The following is a 15,714-nucleotide window of genomic DNA, read 5'->3' as shown; positions in this document are numbered from 1 at the left end:
CCTCGGACCGGCGCAAAACCCTCGAGATTTCCTCACGCCTCTAGGCAAACAAAAACTTCGGTATAGACAGCTACATCAACCCCGAGCGCTCCCAGTCGGACCATTTATTATGTCAGGTGAGACTTGAAAATTTAGCCCAGGAAGCTCTTGGTGAAGGTGGTGATGACGTCCTTGAGGCGGGCCTCAAGGTCCTTGCTGAGAGCACCCTCCTTATCGATGGTGGCAATCAGGTCGGACTCGTTGGTGCGGAGGTGGGACAGGAAGTCAGCCTCCCACTGGAGGATCTTGGCGACGGGGACCGCGTCAAGGTGACCGTTGACACCAGCGAAGATGAGGGGAACCATCTCGTTGACGGCCATGGGGGAGTACTGCTTCTGCTTGAGGAGCTCGGTCAACTGTAGAATTGGTCAGTACTTGTCACGAAAGGGGATACCGATGTATTGTCAACTTACGCGTTCACCTCTGCTGAGGGTCTGCTTGGTGGAGGCATCCAAATCGGAACCGAACTGGGCGAAGGCAGCGACCTCACGGTACTGAGCCAAGAAGAGCTTCAGGGAACCAGCGACTTGCTTCATGGCCTTAAGCTGGGCGGCGGAACCGACACGAGAGACGGAAAGACCGACGTTAATGGCGGGACGAATACCCTTGTAGAAGAGCTCGGACTCCAAGAAGATCTGGCCGTCGGTAATGGAAATGACGTTGGTGGGAATGTAGGCAGACACATCACCGCCCTGGGTCTCAATGACGGGAAGGGCAGTCATGGAACCACCACCAAGCTTGTCGTTCATCTTGGCGGCACGCTCGAGAAGACGAGAGTGGAGGTAGAAAACGTCACCGGGGTAGGCCTCACGTCCGGGGGGACGACGAAGCAGCAGGGACATCTGACGGTAGGCAACGGCCTGCTTGGACAGATCGTCGTAGATGATGAGGGAGTGCTTGCCGTTGTCACGGAACCACTCAGCGACGGAGGCTTGAGAGATATGTTAGTTTCCTGTCTTCTGAAAGTGTGACTAAACTGTATGAGTGTTTACTTACCACCGGTGAAGGGAGCGATGTACTGAAGGGGAGCGGCCTCGGAGGCGGTGGCAGCGACGACGATGGAGTACTTCATGGCATCGTTCTCCTCAAGGGTCTTGACGAGCTGGGCGACGGTGGAACGCTTCTGACCGACGGCGACGTAGACGCAGTAAAGCTTCTTGGTCTCGTCGTTGGAGTTGTTCCAACGCTTCTGGTTAAGGATGGCGTCGAGGGCGACGGCAGTCTTTCCGGTCTGACGGTCACCAATGATCAACTCACGCTGACCACGGCCAATGGGAACCATGGCGTCGATGGACTTAAGACCAGTCTGGACCGGCTGGTTGACGGACTTGCGAGGCAGAATGCCGGGAGCCTTGAGCTGAGCACGGCGCTTCTCCTTGGCGTTAAGGGGACCCTTGCCGTCAATGGGGTTACCGAGAGCGTCGATGACACGGCCGAGAAGCTCGGGACCGACGGGAACATCGACCTATAGTGTTGTTAATAAACATTGGCCGTAGTCGAGTAAGCATGTTGAACCTACAATCTCTCCGGTACGCTTGACAGTCTCGCCCTCCTTGACCAAACGGTCAGAACCGAAAAGCACAACACCGACCTGGCCGGCCTCGAGGTTCATGCACATGCCCTTGACGCCGGAGGCGAACCTATAGGTGAAGAGTTAGACGCGATGCATCTCCGAAGTAAGTAAAGGGCGCTTAACGTACTCGACAAGCTCCTCAGCCTGGACGTTGGCCATGCCGTGAACACGGGCGATACCATCACTGTTGTTCCCTCGCCGTTAGCAAAAACTTTTCTTGGTGCCGATGAGTTGACATGCGAGCTCCTTGTGCAGTCCGATGATGCATTGAAGCTTTTCCGATGGTGGCTCGCGATGCCGAGAGATGCCGCTTAAACGTACCCGACGGACAGGACGCGGCCGGTCTCGGCGAGACCAGCCTCCTCCTGGACACCACGAATTCTCTGCTCGAGGATGGAAGAAACCTCGGTCGGGGAAGCCTTGGCCTCGGCGTATGTGCGAGTCTGCATGTTGAAGACGGCGGGTGCGGCATTTCGGGCCTGAGGGTGAAAAAACAGGTTAGCCGAACGGCCGAAAATGTTATGGGCGGCTCCCGCCCCAAAACAGCAACGCATCCCCCAAGGGAGCTCGATGAAAAGCTCTTCCACGCCAGCAACGCGACTCCCGCGAGGTCAAAAAAGCTCGGAGGGACCTAATTGGATATCGCGGAATCGATTGCTGATGTTTTTGGATGGAATTGACGTCGGTTCGGGGATGGGGAGGTTGACGGAAGGTGTGGACTTACGGCGGCGACTCTGCCGGCAGCAGAGACGGCGCCGACGGCGCGCGTCGACTGGCGGAGGGCGTTGCGGAACATATTAGAAGATCTTGGACACTGTCTAGATCGAAGGAGAATCAATTGCAATAGATGCAATTGAGTGGAGGGGAGATTGGGGTTGATGAAGGTGCCTTTGAAGGAGTGCAAATCGAGTCTTTTTTGGAAGAAGCCCAGTGGAGGGAAAAGAGAGTGAGGAAGCAGTGGAGCCGAAGCTGTGCTGGCCGGCCAATCACGGTGGGCCGTCGAGTTTTGCCTCAGTCCAACCCGAGATCTCCCTAACAATTTCCGACCACCGCATACGTGCCCGTCGTGGCCCCGTAACCCCGTGAAATGCCTGACTTACATAAGACAGGGGGAAAAGACGCTCTGACATTGACAGGTCTTTAACGCGCTGGGAAGGACGATCTAATCTCAACCGAAAGGAAGGGGAACTGGGCCCGAGTGAAAAAAAAATAATAAAACATAAAAATTGGTGCCAGTCTGGCTTTCCGCCGCACCCATTGAGTTTGCGATAAAATAGTTGTCGCCATCCATTGCGATACCGGGACTTTTCAGCCATCGCCCCGGTAATTGCCTACGTATCATGATAGCTTCAATTATCCCTTGACCTCACCTATTCTCATATCTGCATGCATGCGCTGTTCTCTTAGTCCAGGTAGCTTCCCAGTGTTGTCCCCCCCCCTTCCCCGGCATTTTTGGTGCAAAGCTCTCCACTGTGCAATTCCACTCTCTTGAGGAATGCCAACCTCTCCGACTTCAAGCACTCATTGAGAGCCCAGAGGCACAGGACACAGTGCACGTATACGGAAGGCGTACTGAAGCTGTGGGACTTTGGTGCCTCCATCCGGCCGGGAACACCGAGCCTGACCGCCTCGGAGCAATGTGAAATCCGAGTCGCATTTCTGCCGTCAGCCTCGTAGTCTTACCCGCCGTTGAGCCTCGAGGCCAAAATCGATTCTCAATGCAACATTGGTCACGTGCAGCCTCAAGAAGTGAGGTCAAATCTTGGCAAGGAAAATTGGCTTACCACTTCACGCGAGATGGGAGACATAGGCCGTGAGTACAGTATTGTAGCTTATTTGGACTAAAATAGACTAGCTAAACCACCAACGCCTAGGCCGCTTCCATATCGCGGGCCATCGTCACCAAAAAGAATCATGAGCAGCATCACGGTAAGAAGGAACTTGTGTTGTAAGCCGGCATGACGCCGGTCGGTCTCTGAGGCCGCGGCTTGACTGAATTTTTGCTCAAGTCAAGCGTGTTGTATGAACAACTGCTGGAAAGTACATGCCTTATAAGCCAGTTTCCCATTTTTCGCCAACCGTTAACCCAAGCCGTCCCAGTGTCTTTTTCGTTCGTCGCAGGAAATGAAAACATTTATCGGACAATGCCATCGAAGCGAGACTTGAACCACTTGACGGTCTCGTCACGCTTGATGCGGTGGCCAGAGCCGATGCGGCCCTTGCAGCGGCGGCGGGTGCCGACGCGCTCGCCCTTGCGGGTCATGCAGACGTAGAAGTCCATGCCGTAGATACCGATGGAGGGGTCGTACTTGATGCCGAGATCAATGTGCTCAGAGATACCGAATCCGAAGTTGCCGGTCTCGGAGAAGTTGCGCTTGCGGAGCTCGTACTCCTTGACCTTGAGGCCACGCTCGAGAATCTCCTCAGCCTGTAATCATCAAGTCAGTCCACCATCCTTCCTGCGCAGTTTCGAATTCCGCCAAAATTGTCGTACCTTGGGGCCACGGACGGTGACGTGGACAGCAATCTTTTCGTTACGGCGGATACCGAAGGTACGGACGGTGTAGCGGGCCTTGCCTGTCGGGTACTGTTAGTTCATCGTTTCTTGTCGTGGGAATTTTTGGTGATGCCGTACTGTAGACGGGGGTTTGACCGGACAGCTGCTCCAACACCTTGGCGGCACGGGTCAGTCTGTCACCAGACTCGCCGACGGAGATGTTGAGAACGAGCTTCTGAATGTGAAGCTCGCGCATGGGGTTCTGGGTCTTCTCGGACGACATTTTGGCGGTTAGTACTGCGGTACGGCTGGCTGGGCGTTTGGTGTCGATTGTCGATTGTCAAAGTGGGAAAAAGTTCGGCGCCAATTGGCAGAAAAAGACTTTGTGTTTTGGGGGGTTTGCGAGCCCTTGCAAGGAAGGTGGGTGACGACCCACTTGGAAGTGGTGCGCTCACCCGTGTTCTTAGCCACAACTACGAGCCACAGAGGCCCGAGTAGATGCTTCCATCAGCCACATCAAGCTACGTACCGATTGCAAGCATGGAGGGTCCCGTCGTTTGGCCTCAGCCTTCCAAGGTTCCCTCAGCCTCCCGAAATTTGTCTCCATATCCTCTGACTGCTGAAGCTCTGCCTATCGCAAGCATCAACAGTCGCGCTGAAGTCTCTCAGGCTTCGCAACAAGCATAACATCAATTTTTTGAAGACTTAGAGCAGCTACGAAAGTAGCTCCTCACACAAACATCACCCAAGATGTCGAACAAACAGGGCAAGATGGTGAGCAACTCCTGACCTTTCTCTCAAAGTTTCAAGGTTGACAATACAGGCTGACACGAAGTTCTTCATTTCTAGGCTGGTTACGTACGTAATTTTCCTCGAGAACTACCCGACGATCGACTCAGGCTACTGCGCAGGGTACAGACTGACGCGACTTAATAGATCAACTACCGCATGAGGGTTACCTTGAACGATGGCCGCCAGATGACCGGACAGATGCTTGCATTTGACAAGGTGCGCAACCCAATTTTACCCTCAATCGCGTCTCTACAATCATGCTGACAATCTGTACAGCACATGAACCTCGTCCTCGCCGATACCGAAGAGTTCAGACGCGTCAAGATCAGACAGAACAAGCCTGCCGCCCCTGGCGCTAGCTCCAGCTCCGGCCAAACGATCGAGAAGGAGGAGAAGCGAACCCTCGGCCTGACGATTGTCCGCGGCGCACACATTGTCTCCCTGTCAGTGGAATCAGAGCCGCCCGCGGACCCCAGTGCACGACTTGGAAAGAGCGCGCCTGGCGGAATTTCGGCCGGTCTCACCGCTGGTCCTGGTGTTGCGCGACCCGCCGGCCGCGGCGCCGCCCCGGCTCCCCCATCACTGGCCGTTAGTACCCCACTATTCTCTGTTCATGAGCTTCGGACGCTGACTTTTGACGTAGGGCCCTGCTGCTGGCGTTGGAGGTGGTGCTCCTCCCGGATTCCCTGGTTTCCCTGGTGCCCCGCCCTTTGGTGGACGTGGTGGTGAGTACACATACCCCTCTGACCCGCGAATGCGCTTCTCACACTTTACAGCTCCTCCCCCGGGCTTCCCCGGTGCCTTCCCGCCCCCGGGCTTCCCTCAAAACGCCCCCTTCCCTCCTCCTGGTTTCAACCCCGGCCCTCCTGGCGGAGCCCCGGGCTTCAACCCTCCCCCGCGAAGATAGGCTACGGATAAAGATATCGATACCTCGCATGCTTTGTAGTTGGAGGATGGTTCACGGATACCATTGGCGTTTGGGGATGAATGTCAAGATTACGAACAAAAAAGAAATCGGGCAGAACAGGCACGTTGTTAATCGGCCTCCTCTCTACCCCTGAACAAGTCATAGGTCAACTTGCCAACCTATACTCGTTGGATTTGCGGAAAGAAATGGGCAGCATGGATTCATTCGACAGTTCTCCAAGTCACTTCGAGGAGGAGCATAGGTAACCGGCGATTGCTGTTATATCAATACCTAGGCAGCACAATATTCACCACAACGTACCACCTCATTGCCATCCCCCCAACCACTAATTCGGTTCTTCATGTTGATTTTGATGTGATTCCTGACTGCAGAATGGTGTCTTGGTGATCGTTGAGCTTCTTAGACGGTCAGATACTTAGTCAATTGCTGGCTGAACATAAACAGCCTAGCAACAGCTCCCATCTGGCACAACTGTCGGGGATGGCGTTGAGCATATTTGAACAGACTTGGAAGAAAATAGATGGAAACCTGGGGGCACTTAAAAGCGGGATCGGAATCTACCTTACGGGCACGGCATGTTCATCGGCACACTGCAGATGGGCTTCCCTTCCCGGAGCATCCGTTTGTTTGATGGCATATCCTCAAACTCATGCAGATCCGTGTGCAGAGATCAAATACCGCACATAACCAATTGGAAACTTACACATGAATGAGACTACGTTTGCTCTCGGCAAGCCTTGAAACTCAATGATTTGCACTCTCATTCCTACACATGCTGCGAGACATTCCCCGTGACGCAACCTTTGCGAGAGGGCCATGGCGTCTATCTATCTTAGTTCGGGTAAGGTAGGCAAAGTAGGTAGTCCGGGTTGGAAGGAGCGGGTGAGTGTTGACTGTGCCTTCCACCTGAATACCCAGGAAGCCCATATATACCCGTCCAAGTCCATTCCTGTCACCAGCCAGGAGGCGCCCGTCTAGGTCGACGTGTCAGGTCAAACTGGCTGGGTGGTGGAGTGGTTAATGGTTAACAATTGAATTCTACACCAACCAGCCTACTCGACGACAGGCTCAGCGCATACGAGAGTACCCGAGTTCGAATCCCAGCATGAGCACCAAGAGATGTAGCCCCCAGTCTAGCACCGGGGGGGTGAACTCTTTTTTGGTCTTCTCTACGTGTTGACGCTTACCTCATGCGACTGCCTCAGAGTAACGTTTGCCCCTTCTTAGCTAGATGTTTGATGAAGGAGCGGTCGTTGCCCTTGCCTGTCTTGCAAACGGCAGGTGCGTGATCCCGTAGTCTACATGAGGTACATCCCTACCTGCCTACTTCAACTCTTCCACGTCGTCTCAGACTTTGCCGACTTCACTCCATTTCCTTTCGCTCCTACCTTGTGATTCCTTGTTTGCGAGGACCTTCTCGCACCTGAATCATCACATCCTACGGTCTGGTCATCTTCAGGATCTCAAAATTGTTGGTCTATTCGTCCTTCCAGAAAGACCTTCTAACCTAAACATGGGTCGTTGGGGATTCCGTATGCTGTCCTGCCCTCCCCTCTCTTATTCTCTGCTGAACAATGATACATCAGGTCTTTTCGAGGGCGACAAGGATCTTGACATCGTCGCCGCCATCAGAAAAGCTTTCGGCGATGGTCCTGAGAAGCTTAATCTCTATCTCATGATCAATAAGACCGACATGGTTGCTCCTGTGCAGACGAGAGAGTTTTAAGAAACTGAGGAACATGCACAATTCTACCGCGGCTTCGTCACAGAAATCCGAGGACAGCTTGACTCCGGAGTCGGCGACGAACTCTTCAAGAAGTATCGAGCCCTCGAACACGAGCATCAAGGCCAGTACCGAACCATTGTGGTCGGCGCCTTGATGATGCGTGGTGGAGCCAAGATCAAGGCAGACGACATGCAGCATCTACGCGACCTCGTTCCCAAGATACCTTGCCAACATCGCTTTGCCTTGCCGATGATGGACTTTGGTTTCCGTGACCCCGGAAAAGCGCAATTCCTTACTGCACTCGACAACTATCAGCCGGGAACGCCTCGAGACTTTCACGAGCCAAGGTAAGTATAGCCGGATTGTCCATACGAGGCATCGACTAACAGCTTGGGCTTAGCTGCTTCCATTGCGGCAAGATTCACGCAGACCACGGTATCAACCTGAAGAAGTGCGGCCACTGCCAGGCTGCCTGGTACTGCGGCATCGTAAGTACTCAAGCTCGATGGGGTTCTTGGAAAAGTGAAGCTGAAATTTCCAAAGGACTGTCGAAGGACCCATCGCAAGATCCACAAGGCTTCGTGCAAGGCAATTTGGGAGAAGGTTCTTGCCAACGTCGACCTGGTGATGAACAGACACCAGCCTTCACCACTTTGGCAATATCATACAGATTGATCTTTTCTCGCGGTTAGCCATTCGGGTGGGTAGCATGAGTCGTCGGCATTGGGTTGGTGTGAGACGCGAAAAAAGATATGGAAGTAAACGCATCTTTCTCGGACAACTTCGGTCTAGGTGCTGGACTGAAATCGTCAGATGAGTTAGGCAGACAGGAGAAGACCCAAATGATACGGTTACAACCAAACACAACCAAACCATCGTATATTGACCTGTCTCGTAGTTGTTTGCTCAAGCTTTTGTTCCGAAGTGGCCGAGGGCTTCTGTGTAGTTCTTCGGAGGGGGGGTACGGAAAGATAGTCAGATAGCAATGGAAAGTCTTCAATGATGATCCCCGAGACTCTAATGACAGGAGAAATATCCCACAGTTGCTCTAGATCATCCCTTATGCTACTAAGAACCGGTCACTAAGCTCAAATGCTCGAGTTCCACGTGGAACACCCAACGAACTAATGACCTCGGTTCATCGCCCCAAAGACACTGGCGATTTTCCTTGCTCTAGGCCTGCGGCTCGTGGAACGCGGATGCAATAGAACAGAATGCCCAGCAACAGCAGCTTGATGTCTACGCCGAGATCTGTGAGTGAATTACCACATTTCTGTCTCGAAGAGTCTACATGTATAGCATCTTGCGTTGAGGACTTTATTGCCACAGTTGAAGATGGTTGTTGATTTACACAGGTTGATAAACGGCCAATTGGTCAAAGAAGAGGCTTCACACGGGGAAGGGCAATGAAATCATACCACCTCTTTGATCCAATCCCTCTACCATCAGGTAGAAAATCTTCAGGAAAGCAACTCGAGTCACTTCTCCATCGCACCCAACCCCAAAGTACAATGTGAGGACGAAGGGAACAGCAACGAGGTAGAGTATGCCCACCTGGAGAACCGGCCTTAGACACATATACTCATCCCGGCATCGGCAAGGTTGCCACCAATCACACACGTATCATCGATTCACATGGCTGACGGAAGCTCTATAATCGAGCAAGTACCCCGACCACAAATAACACGATACTCATACACCACTCCAATATGGAGTACTCAACACGACTTTACATCTCGCTCGTTAAGCCAGCAGTCGACGTACGTAGTTTAACGTTCGTCACATTCTCAAAGGTCTGGTAAGCCCAAGATCGAAACATGCCGTCAAAGCTGCGTACGTCAACTTGTAATCTTGGTGATGAAAAGTCCGCTCGCCTCGGGCGTCAGTCAGACACCAGAATGCTTTACCTGGCACGCCTAAAATAATAGCTTCCAGGATGAAACGAAACGTCGGTTATCGAACAAGACCAGACTAGCAAATGGTGAAATCCATGGTCGGTATCGCTTAAAGATATGAGAGACAGTTGACTCCCTCTTCCCCATCCCTTCCACTCCCTTGCCCGAGTCCCTGCCGAGCACAGCACAACGCTCGATAGTTCCTGCAAGTTCAACAATAAAACGTGGGAAAGGGAAAGGAAAACAAAACGATTTTCTTCTGTATGGCAAGACAAGGAGGTCCAAACGTTCAAACGTGGTTTCCAGGATTTAAATCGGATAGATCATCCCTTTGCATCTATCCCGTCATCTGAAGCTTTCTCTCCCTGCGTAACTCGCCATCAACGGCCGCGGCGCCGGGGCCCCGGGGGTATATTAAAACGTTGTCACTTTCATTTCCACAACTTTCTCTCACCCGCCTCCCTGTCACAGCATCCGCGCAAGATTACATTGTCTCTCCTACTGACTTACTTACTCCATCCCAAAGCACGCGCCCGTTGGAACGATTACCACTGCACAAACTTTTCCATTTTGTCTCAGCTTGGGTCGCTTCGGTCGTCGACTACGCACTCCCTCCATGTGTAGGAGGGGAGCGATGGGTCAATAGTTTTGCGTATGTCTGGGGCTGGGACCCGCGTGGAGATGAAGACATTTTTCTGTTCAGTTGGTGTCGCATGTCGCGTGTTCGCGTGTCGTAGCTTCTAGAGGTCGTTGCTTACTAGCCGTCCCAGCTTGTCGGTTCCACGAGTGAGAGAACATGGATACGAGATCCGCTTGGAGCACGTCTACCTCTGTGATACCAAGAATGGAGATCGCTTTTTTTTCCCGGCAGCAACCTCGTAGGCTCGAGTCGACGCCCTAGATCTCGAGATATTGGCTACCTTCAACCGTTTATATGCCGGATAGAGACTCCCGTCCAGAATCGAGATATTAGTCAGGTTGCTTTCCGACTAGGCGACGGAAAATAGCCTGTGGCTTGTTAGTACGGCCGTCATGCTCCAAGAGCTGTACGTCCGTGAACCTCCGCTAGGTGATGGAAGATTCCGGAAAGGCTTCGACGGGAAGAGCACTAAGTCGACAGCGAAAGGGCCCAGACCTCAGGACCGACTACCCACCGCAGTCGGAAGCAGACGCTCAGTATCCCCGGCCGCATCGGCCGCAGCGTACCTGCACCGACAGTGTGAAGGTCTTGCTGCTGCAAATGTCTGCAAGCAGATGGACACCATTGGGAGGGGCCGCGCCGTCATGCATTCCCGGAAGCTGCACGACGGGGAAGCCGGTCTCGCCGGTGTTCAATGCTGGAGCTACATCTCGAGCATTAGGGTATCTGGACCGGAACGTTCCCGGACCCCGGTCGTGATTCCACGTTGTGAGCACGATGTGGGCGAGAGCTTGCTGCACCCCTTGCATCACCAGCTCTGCGCGGTGATGGAGGCCTGCCGCCACCGACATAGGCATTCGTCGTCATCCGGCACGGAGAGGCGACTTTCTGACTCGAAGGCTGGTAGGTACACACACATCCTGCTATGGTTTTTGCTTTTGCGAGGAATCGTTTTCCTGCTAATAAGCTTAGAAGAAACACGTTTGATGTCTCTCTTCTGGGGGCTTGGCCGATAGACAATCGACACGAGCGGGAAGCTACAGCAGAGCTCGTGGCTTTCAGGGTTGGAGGTGGTTTGCTTCCGATATTGCCAATCCAAATCAAAAGTGATGGCCCGAGATCGCTGCTACCCGTGCGTCACAGAGTGTCGAAAGGTGCCGAGAACGGTGATGTGCCTTCGGTAGTGATTGGCGATGAGATCGTGTGGCTTGCTCGGGAGGGTGTGGCTGTCTGATGGCCCGATTATGTACTTACTACGGCTGGCGACATCTGTGATTGAATGGGGAAATCTAGCCGTTCATGGTTAACTCGACAAGATATGACAAGAGATCGGATTAACGAAAGTGTGGGAAGAACTTGCTAGGCTCATCCTTCGTGATACGAGAACAGCCAATGTGCTCTGGACACACAGTACGACTACTATATGTTACAGCCGCCCGCAAGGACGCGAAAACCTTGGACGACCGAAACCGTGGTAGTATTTGTGTAAGCTGAAGAGGAGATGAGCTGAAGAATTTGTAATGTCTGTCACGCGGGATGAAAGCTTATGGAGCCTGGCTTGCCTGGATAGACAGTCGTATTTGGTGATATGGCATTGATGCTTAGTCGCATCGCAGTCTTGTAAACTTGTCGATCCATCCGTGGACCATATGCAATAATTGACGGCAGATGATCTGGTTATGTAGAGCGCAATGCCAACTGCTTCGGGACCAACGTCGCATCAAGTCTAGGAGCAAGCACTCTTTGAGTACCTTGGGCGGGAAGAAAGGCGATGAACAGCTGCAAGACTCGGCTAGCGACCTCCGCCAAGCTGGTCTGCTGTCGTTGACTACTACGAAATCATTTTTCCCTTTTCTGTCATGGGGAAGAATATTGACAGGGCCAGTACGCGTTTCAAGTGATGGGCAGTTGACATTGCGGATACAGTGGACAGGAATATCGACTCGAACTCGCGAGTCGCGGACAGAAGTAAGTAATGCCCACGCTCGAAAAGTTGCATGACACGATGGCCAAGTTATCATGCCTCGTAGTCATTGCTTTTTCCTCTAGATGCTGGTTGCCTCGCGCAACACCTACTATGCAGGTCTCAAGTCTAGCAGTAGGTATTGGAAACCCCATCTTTATCGGATGCACAATAGTACAGCCGCGGTGACTTTCGCCACGAGATACCTCAGAGGACACCATGTTGTTAGCCGCTGTGTAAAGTGTGCCATGGGTCTCTTTCCTGAAGTAATTTGCAGCACTTTTACACCTGCTTGGCCTCTTGTCGACAGCTTACGAAGGGCTCACCCAAAATCGGCGCCATTGGGTGGCTCACAAACTGGCTAAATCATTTGACCTGTGAGGGAGGTGGCAGAGGCGGTGTCCACACCGAAGTCGGAAAAGCAATCAGTCGAGACTGTGGCGTACCTTCGCTTGACGGCACTGCCATAACTAGTGCTTGTGTATTGGCTGACGCCGCCATGGCCAATCACCAGCCCTCATGATTTGTGGTATCTTCTCACTGACGACGGTCAATTGGATGAGCTTGCCCCTCTCAGGTCGAGCTACCTAGATACTTTGGCGACCGTCGACTTGCATCCGGAAGCGTGAGTACGGCGTCCGGAGGTATTGTCTCAGTCACCAGTGCGATGTTTCCGTACTGGAGCGGGTCTGCCCTGTGATCGAATGAGAATCCCGGAAACGGTAAAGCTGCTGATGAATATCCATCGGAAAATCGTCCATTGATGAGAGGTCAGAGTCGGGATTGGGTGAAGGTATGCCAAAAGAACTGCCCATCGTGTGGTCGACGATGACCTGAGACCACCAAAGTGACTAGACCGCTTCCATTGTAAACTGACTTGAGTCTCGAAGGCGGGCTTGACGGTAGGAGTGAGGCGATGACCCAACTTGCCAGCATCTGTCAGCTCTGGATCGTATCGTAGAGGAAGGACACGACGTTGTTTGTGTCACATGAGGTTGCGGTAGGCACGGGCTGTCGAGTCGCGACCGAAGAGCGGCTCCGACAAAGGTAGGTAGGTCCCTGTTGAAGACGAGCTCGGGCATTGGCATCAAGCTGCGGAATCCCGGTCAGCCAAAGAGTTGCGAGCTCTTGAAGAGTCTTCCAATCGGGCTTTGCGAGCAGAAGTTGCTTAGCGACACCTATTCTAGGCGTTTCTTCCCATTGCTGTTGACGAATCCCCCTTGCGCAAGACGCTGGTCAAGCTGGCCTGCCCCTTGCGTTTGGAAGTCCTCCCTAGACCCGCACTCACAACATGAATATGACTTCGTGGCTCAAGGTCGCTGGTGTCACGGGCCGATCTACGAGTGGGGTGTCTTCCAGCCTAGTCGAACAGACGTTTAAAAGCAAAAAACTGAGAGATTTCTGTGACAAGAGCGGTTGGCTGTGCCCGTTCCGACATAGGACTAAATCCAGGGACTCCTCTGAGCAAGGATCTCTGACTAGAGAAAGGGGCGTTTTTTTTCATTCGAGCCGATCAAGCTCTTGGATCTGAAGTCTGGACCCTGGGGCCGGGACGTTTCGCGGCCGTAGTCTCGTCTCGTCAAGAAATTCAAGCCATTGGTGGCTGGGCTGTCAACTAGGAGGAAAGTTCGTGACTGCATTCAGCAATGAAGGTTTATGACAACGTCCCAGCTAGGAAGCGGAGCTGAGGGAAGATTTGATATGGAGACGCCGCCGAGGGCCCAATTCTTAAAATCCAGTCGGGGAAAAGCAGCGCCGGAGGGTAAATTGCGTGTTGGGACGTTGATAGAAATGGGACGCTTCCGATGCCAGGGTGGCATCCCGGTGGATTTTCTCTGGGTCAACTTGGTGTTGCCATGTTGGAGACAACAAAGAATCGTCCACTCGGCCTTGACATCCGTAGTTTGTAATGATACAGGAAAGCCTGGAAGTAGGGCATTGTGTAAGAAGATGCAAAGCTTCCTTCAACTGGCCTGCTTGCACCCTCATAGTGCTGGTTTATTGGCTCGATGCAGCACCCTGCGGTCATTGTGGCTGCAATGAGGACACTCATCTGATGTTGACAAGTTTTGCGTGTTCGCATTAGCGGCGGCGATCTTTTCGGTGATGCCCTCAGAGGGTTACAGGTAACAGAAGTAGTGCGGCTGCCAGGTCGGCCTCGAAATCGTTCGTCGTGTTGCCCTGGCTATGCAATGCGCCAATTATCTGCCAGGAATTTGCGCTCTGACGACAAAGCGAGTCGTGTCTGCGGGATCAACAGGCACGAGGCAGTGGAAAAGGTGACAGCCAGTGTTGAAGACGACGCTCGAGCCCGGTTGCATGCAAGCGAGAAAGGTTGCACAGGGTGCTGCTGTCAATATTTGACGGCGTTAAGTCCAAGCTTCCGTGATGGTGGAGAGAGCCGGGGTGAAGAGGCCGATCACAGCGGCATCATATCAAACTAGGTGCGGACTGGCACAATTCGTGCCTGGGTCAAGCTGCCCGAAGTGTGCCTGAATCCGGGGGTGCAACTCTCAACGTCTCTGAAAGGCTCGACAGATGTCGTGCATGGCGTTGCTTCACGGCGAAGAGAGTGCGTAATCGTTTAAGAAAAGGCTTGTTCGGTGCCCAATACCTGGCGACATGGTAGAAAAGAGCTATGATGCGACGTAGGTATCGGTACCAAAGACTCCTGAGGTCTTTCTTTGAGTTGAGGCTATCTCATGTCATGCGTCTCGCATCTTGTCAGGATCGACCTCTGGTGGGTGGCGTCGAGGCTGTTTGCGACGAGAGACAAGACGTAACGGCCGTGATGGGTTTGATAGATGGCAGGAGTGGCTGGTGGATGTCGCTCTCCCCCGCCGACAGATGACAAGCAAACCTGCTCGATACTGACAAGGGAGGTCACTGTGTTACACAAAAAGACTCTGGTGACTGACGGAAGAGGGTCCGAATTCAGCCTCGAAGCTGCGGGAGTGATTGGCCCTCGGAAGGTCTAGCATGGACGACGGCTCGAGAGCCAGAGAGAGACTGGGGGACCACTGAGGAGCTGGCATTGTCAAGACGGTTGGTATATCCTGTTTTCGTGTTTAGGTGACGAAGATAGGGCGACGATGCGCGATGAAGGATCGGAGGGTCGTTGGGAGGGGATCGATCATATTGGCCCGGTAGTGAAATAAGAAACGAAACGAAACAAAATGATCAAAGAGGCAGCGAAAAGGGCATAGAGCGTGCAGCGGCAAGAAGCCAGTAGGTCTGGGCGAATATGATAAAAATGTCGAGAAAATGACGGGAACAGAAGATGACTGTCAAGGACTCGAGATGGTGATAGGAAAGCACTGAAAGATGCCTTACTTCCAGTGTTAATTACCTCAGCACTCGGGCACTGAACCTCGAAGGAAAAAGGTTCGTCACCTGCAGATGCAGCAGGGAAGGAACGAAGGACCCTTGTTCCGTGCACTGGTGCTCTTTCCCTCTTGGTCGTCCTCCATTGTCCTTGCCGTCTGTCTCATTTCTCATACCAGGTAGGCACCCACCTCAGGCAAGGTAGGAACCGAGTGAAAAGTACATACGATGTTTACCTTCAATGTGCAGGTGCAGGTAGGTGCAGTGACAGGAGGATCCGCCGGGAAAGATACCTTGAGCATTTGACGAACACAAGCACAGCAAGGAAAAAAAAACC

The 15,714-nt window shown here is 53.0% G+C and overlaps 7 protein-coding genes across 7 annotated transcripts; 3 read left to right on the top strand and 4 right to left on the bottom strand.

The window, feature by feature from the left end:
• Nucleotides 1-131: 131 nt before the first annotated feature.
• CABS01_02236 (ATP synthase subunit alpha) lies at nucleotides 132-2,408 on the bottom strand (the record flags this gene model as incomplete). Its single annotated transcript, XM_060535614.1, has 7 exons — nucleotides 132-395; nucleotides 453-970; nucleotides 1,036-1,504; nucleotides 1,559-1,679; nucleotides 1,740-1,796; nucleotides 1,934-2,091; nucleotides 2,337-2,408. 7 exons carry the CDS (start codon nucleotides 2,406-2,408, stop codon nucleotides 132-134), a joined length of 1,659 nt encoding a protein of 552 aa, XP_060395919.1.
• Nucleotides 2,409-3,746: 1,338 nt separating this feature from the next.
• Nucleotides 3,747-4,392, bottom strand: CABS01_02235 (ribosomal L5P family protein; the record flags this gene model as incomplete). Its single annotated transcript, XM_060535613.1, has 3 exons — nucleotides 3,747-4,040; nucleotides 4,107-4,189; nucleotides 4,248-4,392. The coding sequence occupies 3 exons, from the start codon at nucleotides 4,390-4,392 to the stop codon at nucleotides 3,747-3,749; spliced, it is 522 nt and encodes a 173-aa protein (XP_060395918.1).
• Nucleotides 4,393-4,859: 467 nt separating this feature from the next.
• Nucleotides 4,860-5,808, top strand: CABS01_02234 (LSM domain-containing protein; the record flags this gene model as incomplete). Its single annotated transcript, XM_060535612.1, has 6 exons — nucleotides 4,860-4,883; nucleotides 4,959-4,967; nucleotides 5,046-5,117; nucleotides 5,178-5,489; nucleotides 5,545-5,626; nucleotides 5,678-5,808. 6 exons carry the CDS (start codon nucleotides 4,860-4,862, stop codon nucleotides 5,806-5,808), a joined length of 630 nt encoding a protein of 209 aa, XP_060395917.1.
• Nucleotides 5,809-7,342: 1,534 nt separating this feature from the next.
• Nucleotides 7,343-8,230, top strand: CABS01_02233 (uncharacterized protein; the record flags this gene model as incomplete). The annotated part of the gene is made up of 5 exons (XM_060535611.1): nucleotides 7,343-7,361; nucleotides 7,416-7,534; nucleotides 7,613-7,902; nucleotides 7,956-8,043; nucleotides 8,099-8,230. The coding sequence occupies 5 exons, from the start codon at nucleotides 7,343-7,345 to the stop codon at nucleotides 8,228-8,230; spliced, it is 648 nt and encodes a 215-aa protein (XP_060395916.1).
• Nucleotides 8,231-10,051: 1,821 nt separating this feature from the next.
• Nucleotides 10,052-10,248, bottom strand: CABS01_02232 (uncharacterized protein; the record flags this gene model as incomplete). Its single annotated transcript, XM_060535610.1, has 2 exons — nucleotides 10,052-10,150; nucleotides 10,204-10,248. The coding sequence occupies 2 exons, from the start codon at nucleotides 10,246-10,248 to the stop codon at nucleotides 10,052-10,054; spliced, it is 144 nt and encodes a 47-aa protein (XP_060395915.1).
• A 171-nt stretch (nucleotides 10,249-10,419) lies between these two features.
• On the bottom strand, nucleotides 10,420-10,941 carry CABS01_02231 (uncharacterized protein; the record flags this gene model as incomplete). The annotated part of the gene is made up of 2 exons (XM_060535609.1): nucleotides 10,420-10,458; nucleotides 10,657-10,941. 2 exons carry the CDS (start codon nucleotides 10,939-10,941, stop codon nucleotides 10,420-10,422), a joined length of 324 nt encoding a protein of 107 aa, XP_060395914.1.
• On the top strand, nucleotides 10,483-11,324 carry CABS01_02230 (uncharacterized protein; the record flags this gene model as incomplete). The annotated part of the gene is made up of 2 exons (XM_060535608.1): nucleotides 10,483-10,997; nucleotides 11,234-11,324. The coding sequence occupies 2 exons, from the start codon at nucleotides 10,483-10,485 to the stop codon at nucleotides 11,322-11,324; spliced, it is 606 nt and encodes a 201-aa protein (XP_060395913.1).
• Between the last annotated feature and the right edge of the window lie 4,390 nt (nucleotides 11,325-15,714).

The sequence above is a fragment of the Colletotrichum abscissum genome (genome assembly GCF_030869225.1).
Source record: "Colletotrichum abscissum strain IMI 504890 chromosome Unknown Scaffold_4.1, whole genome shotgun sequence".
NCBI lineage: Eukaryota > Fungi > Ascomycota > Sordariomycetes > Glomerellales > Glomerellaceae > Colletotrichum > Colletotrichum abscissum.
Note: the sequence above shows the minus strand (reverse complement) of the source record. Positions and strands in the feature narration are given on the sequence as shown.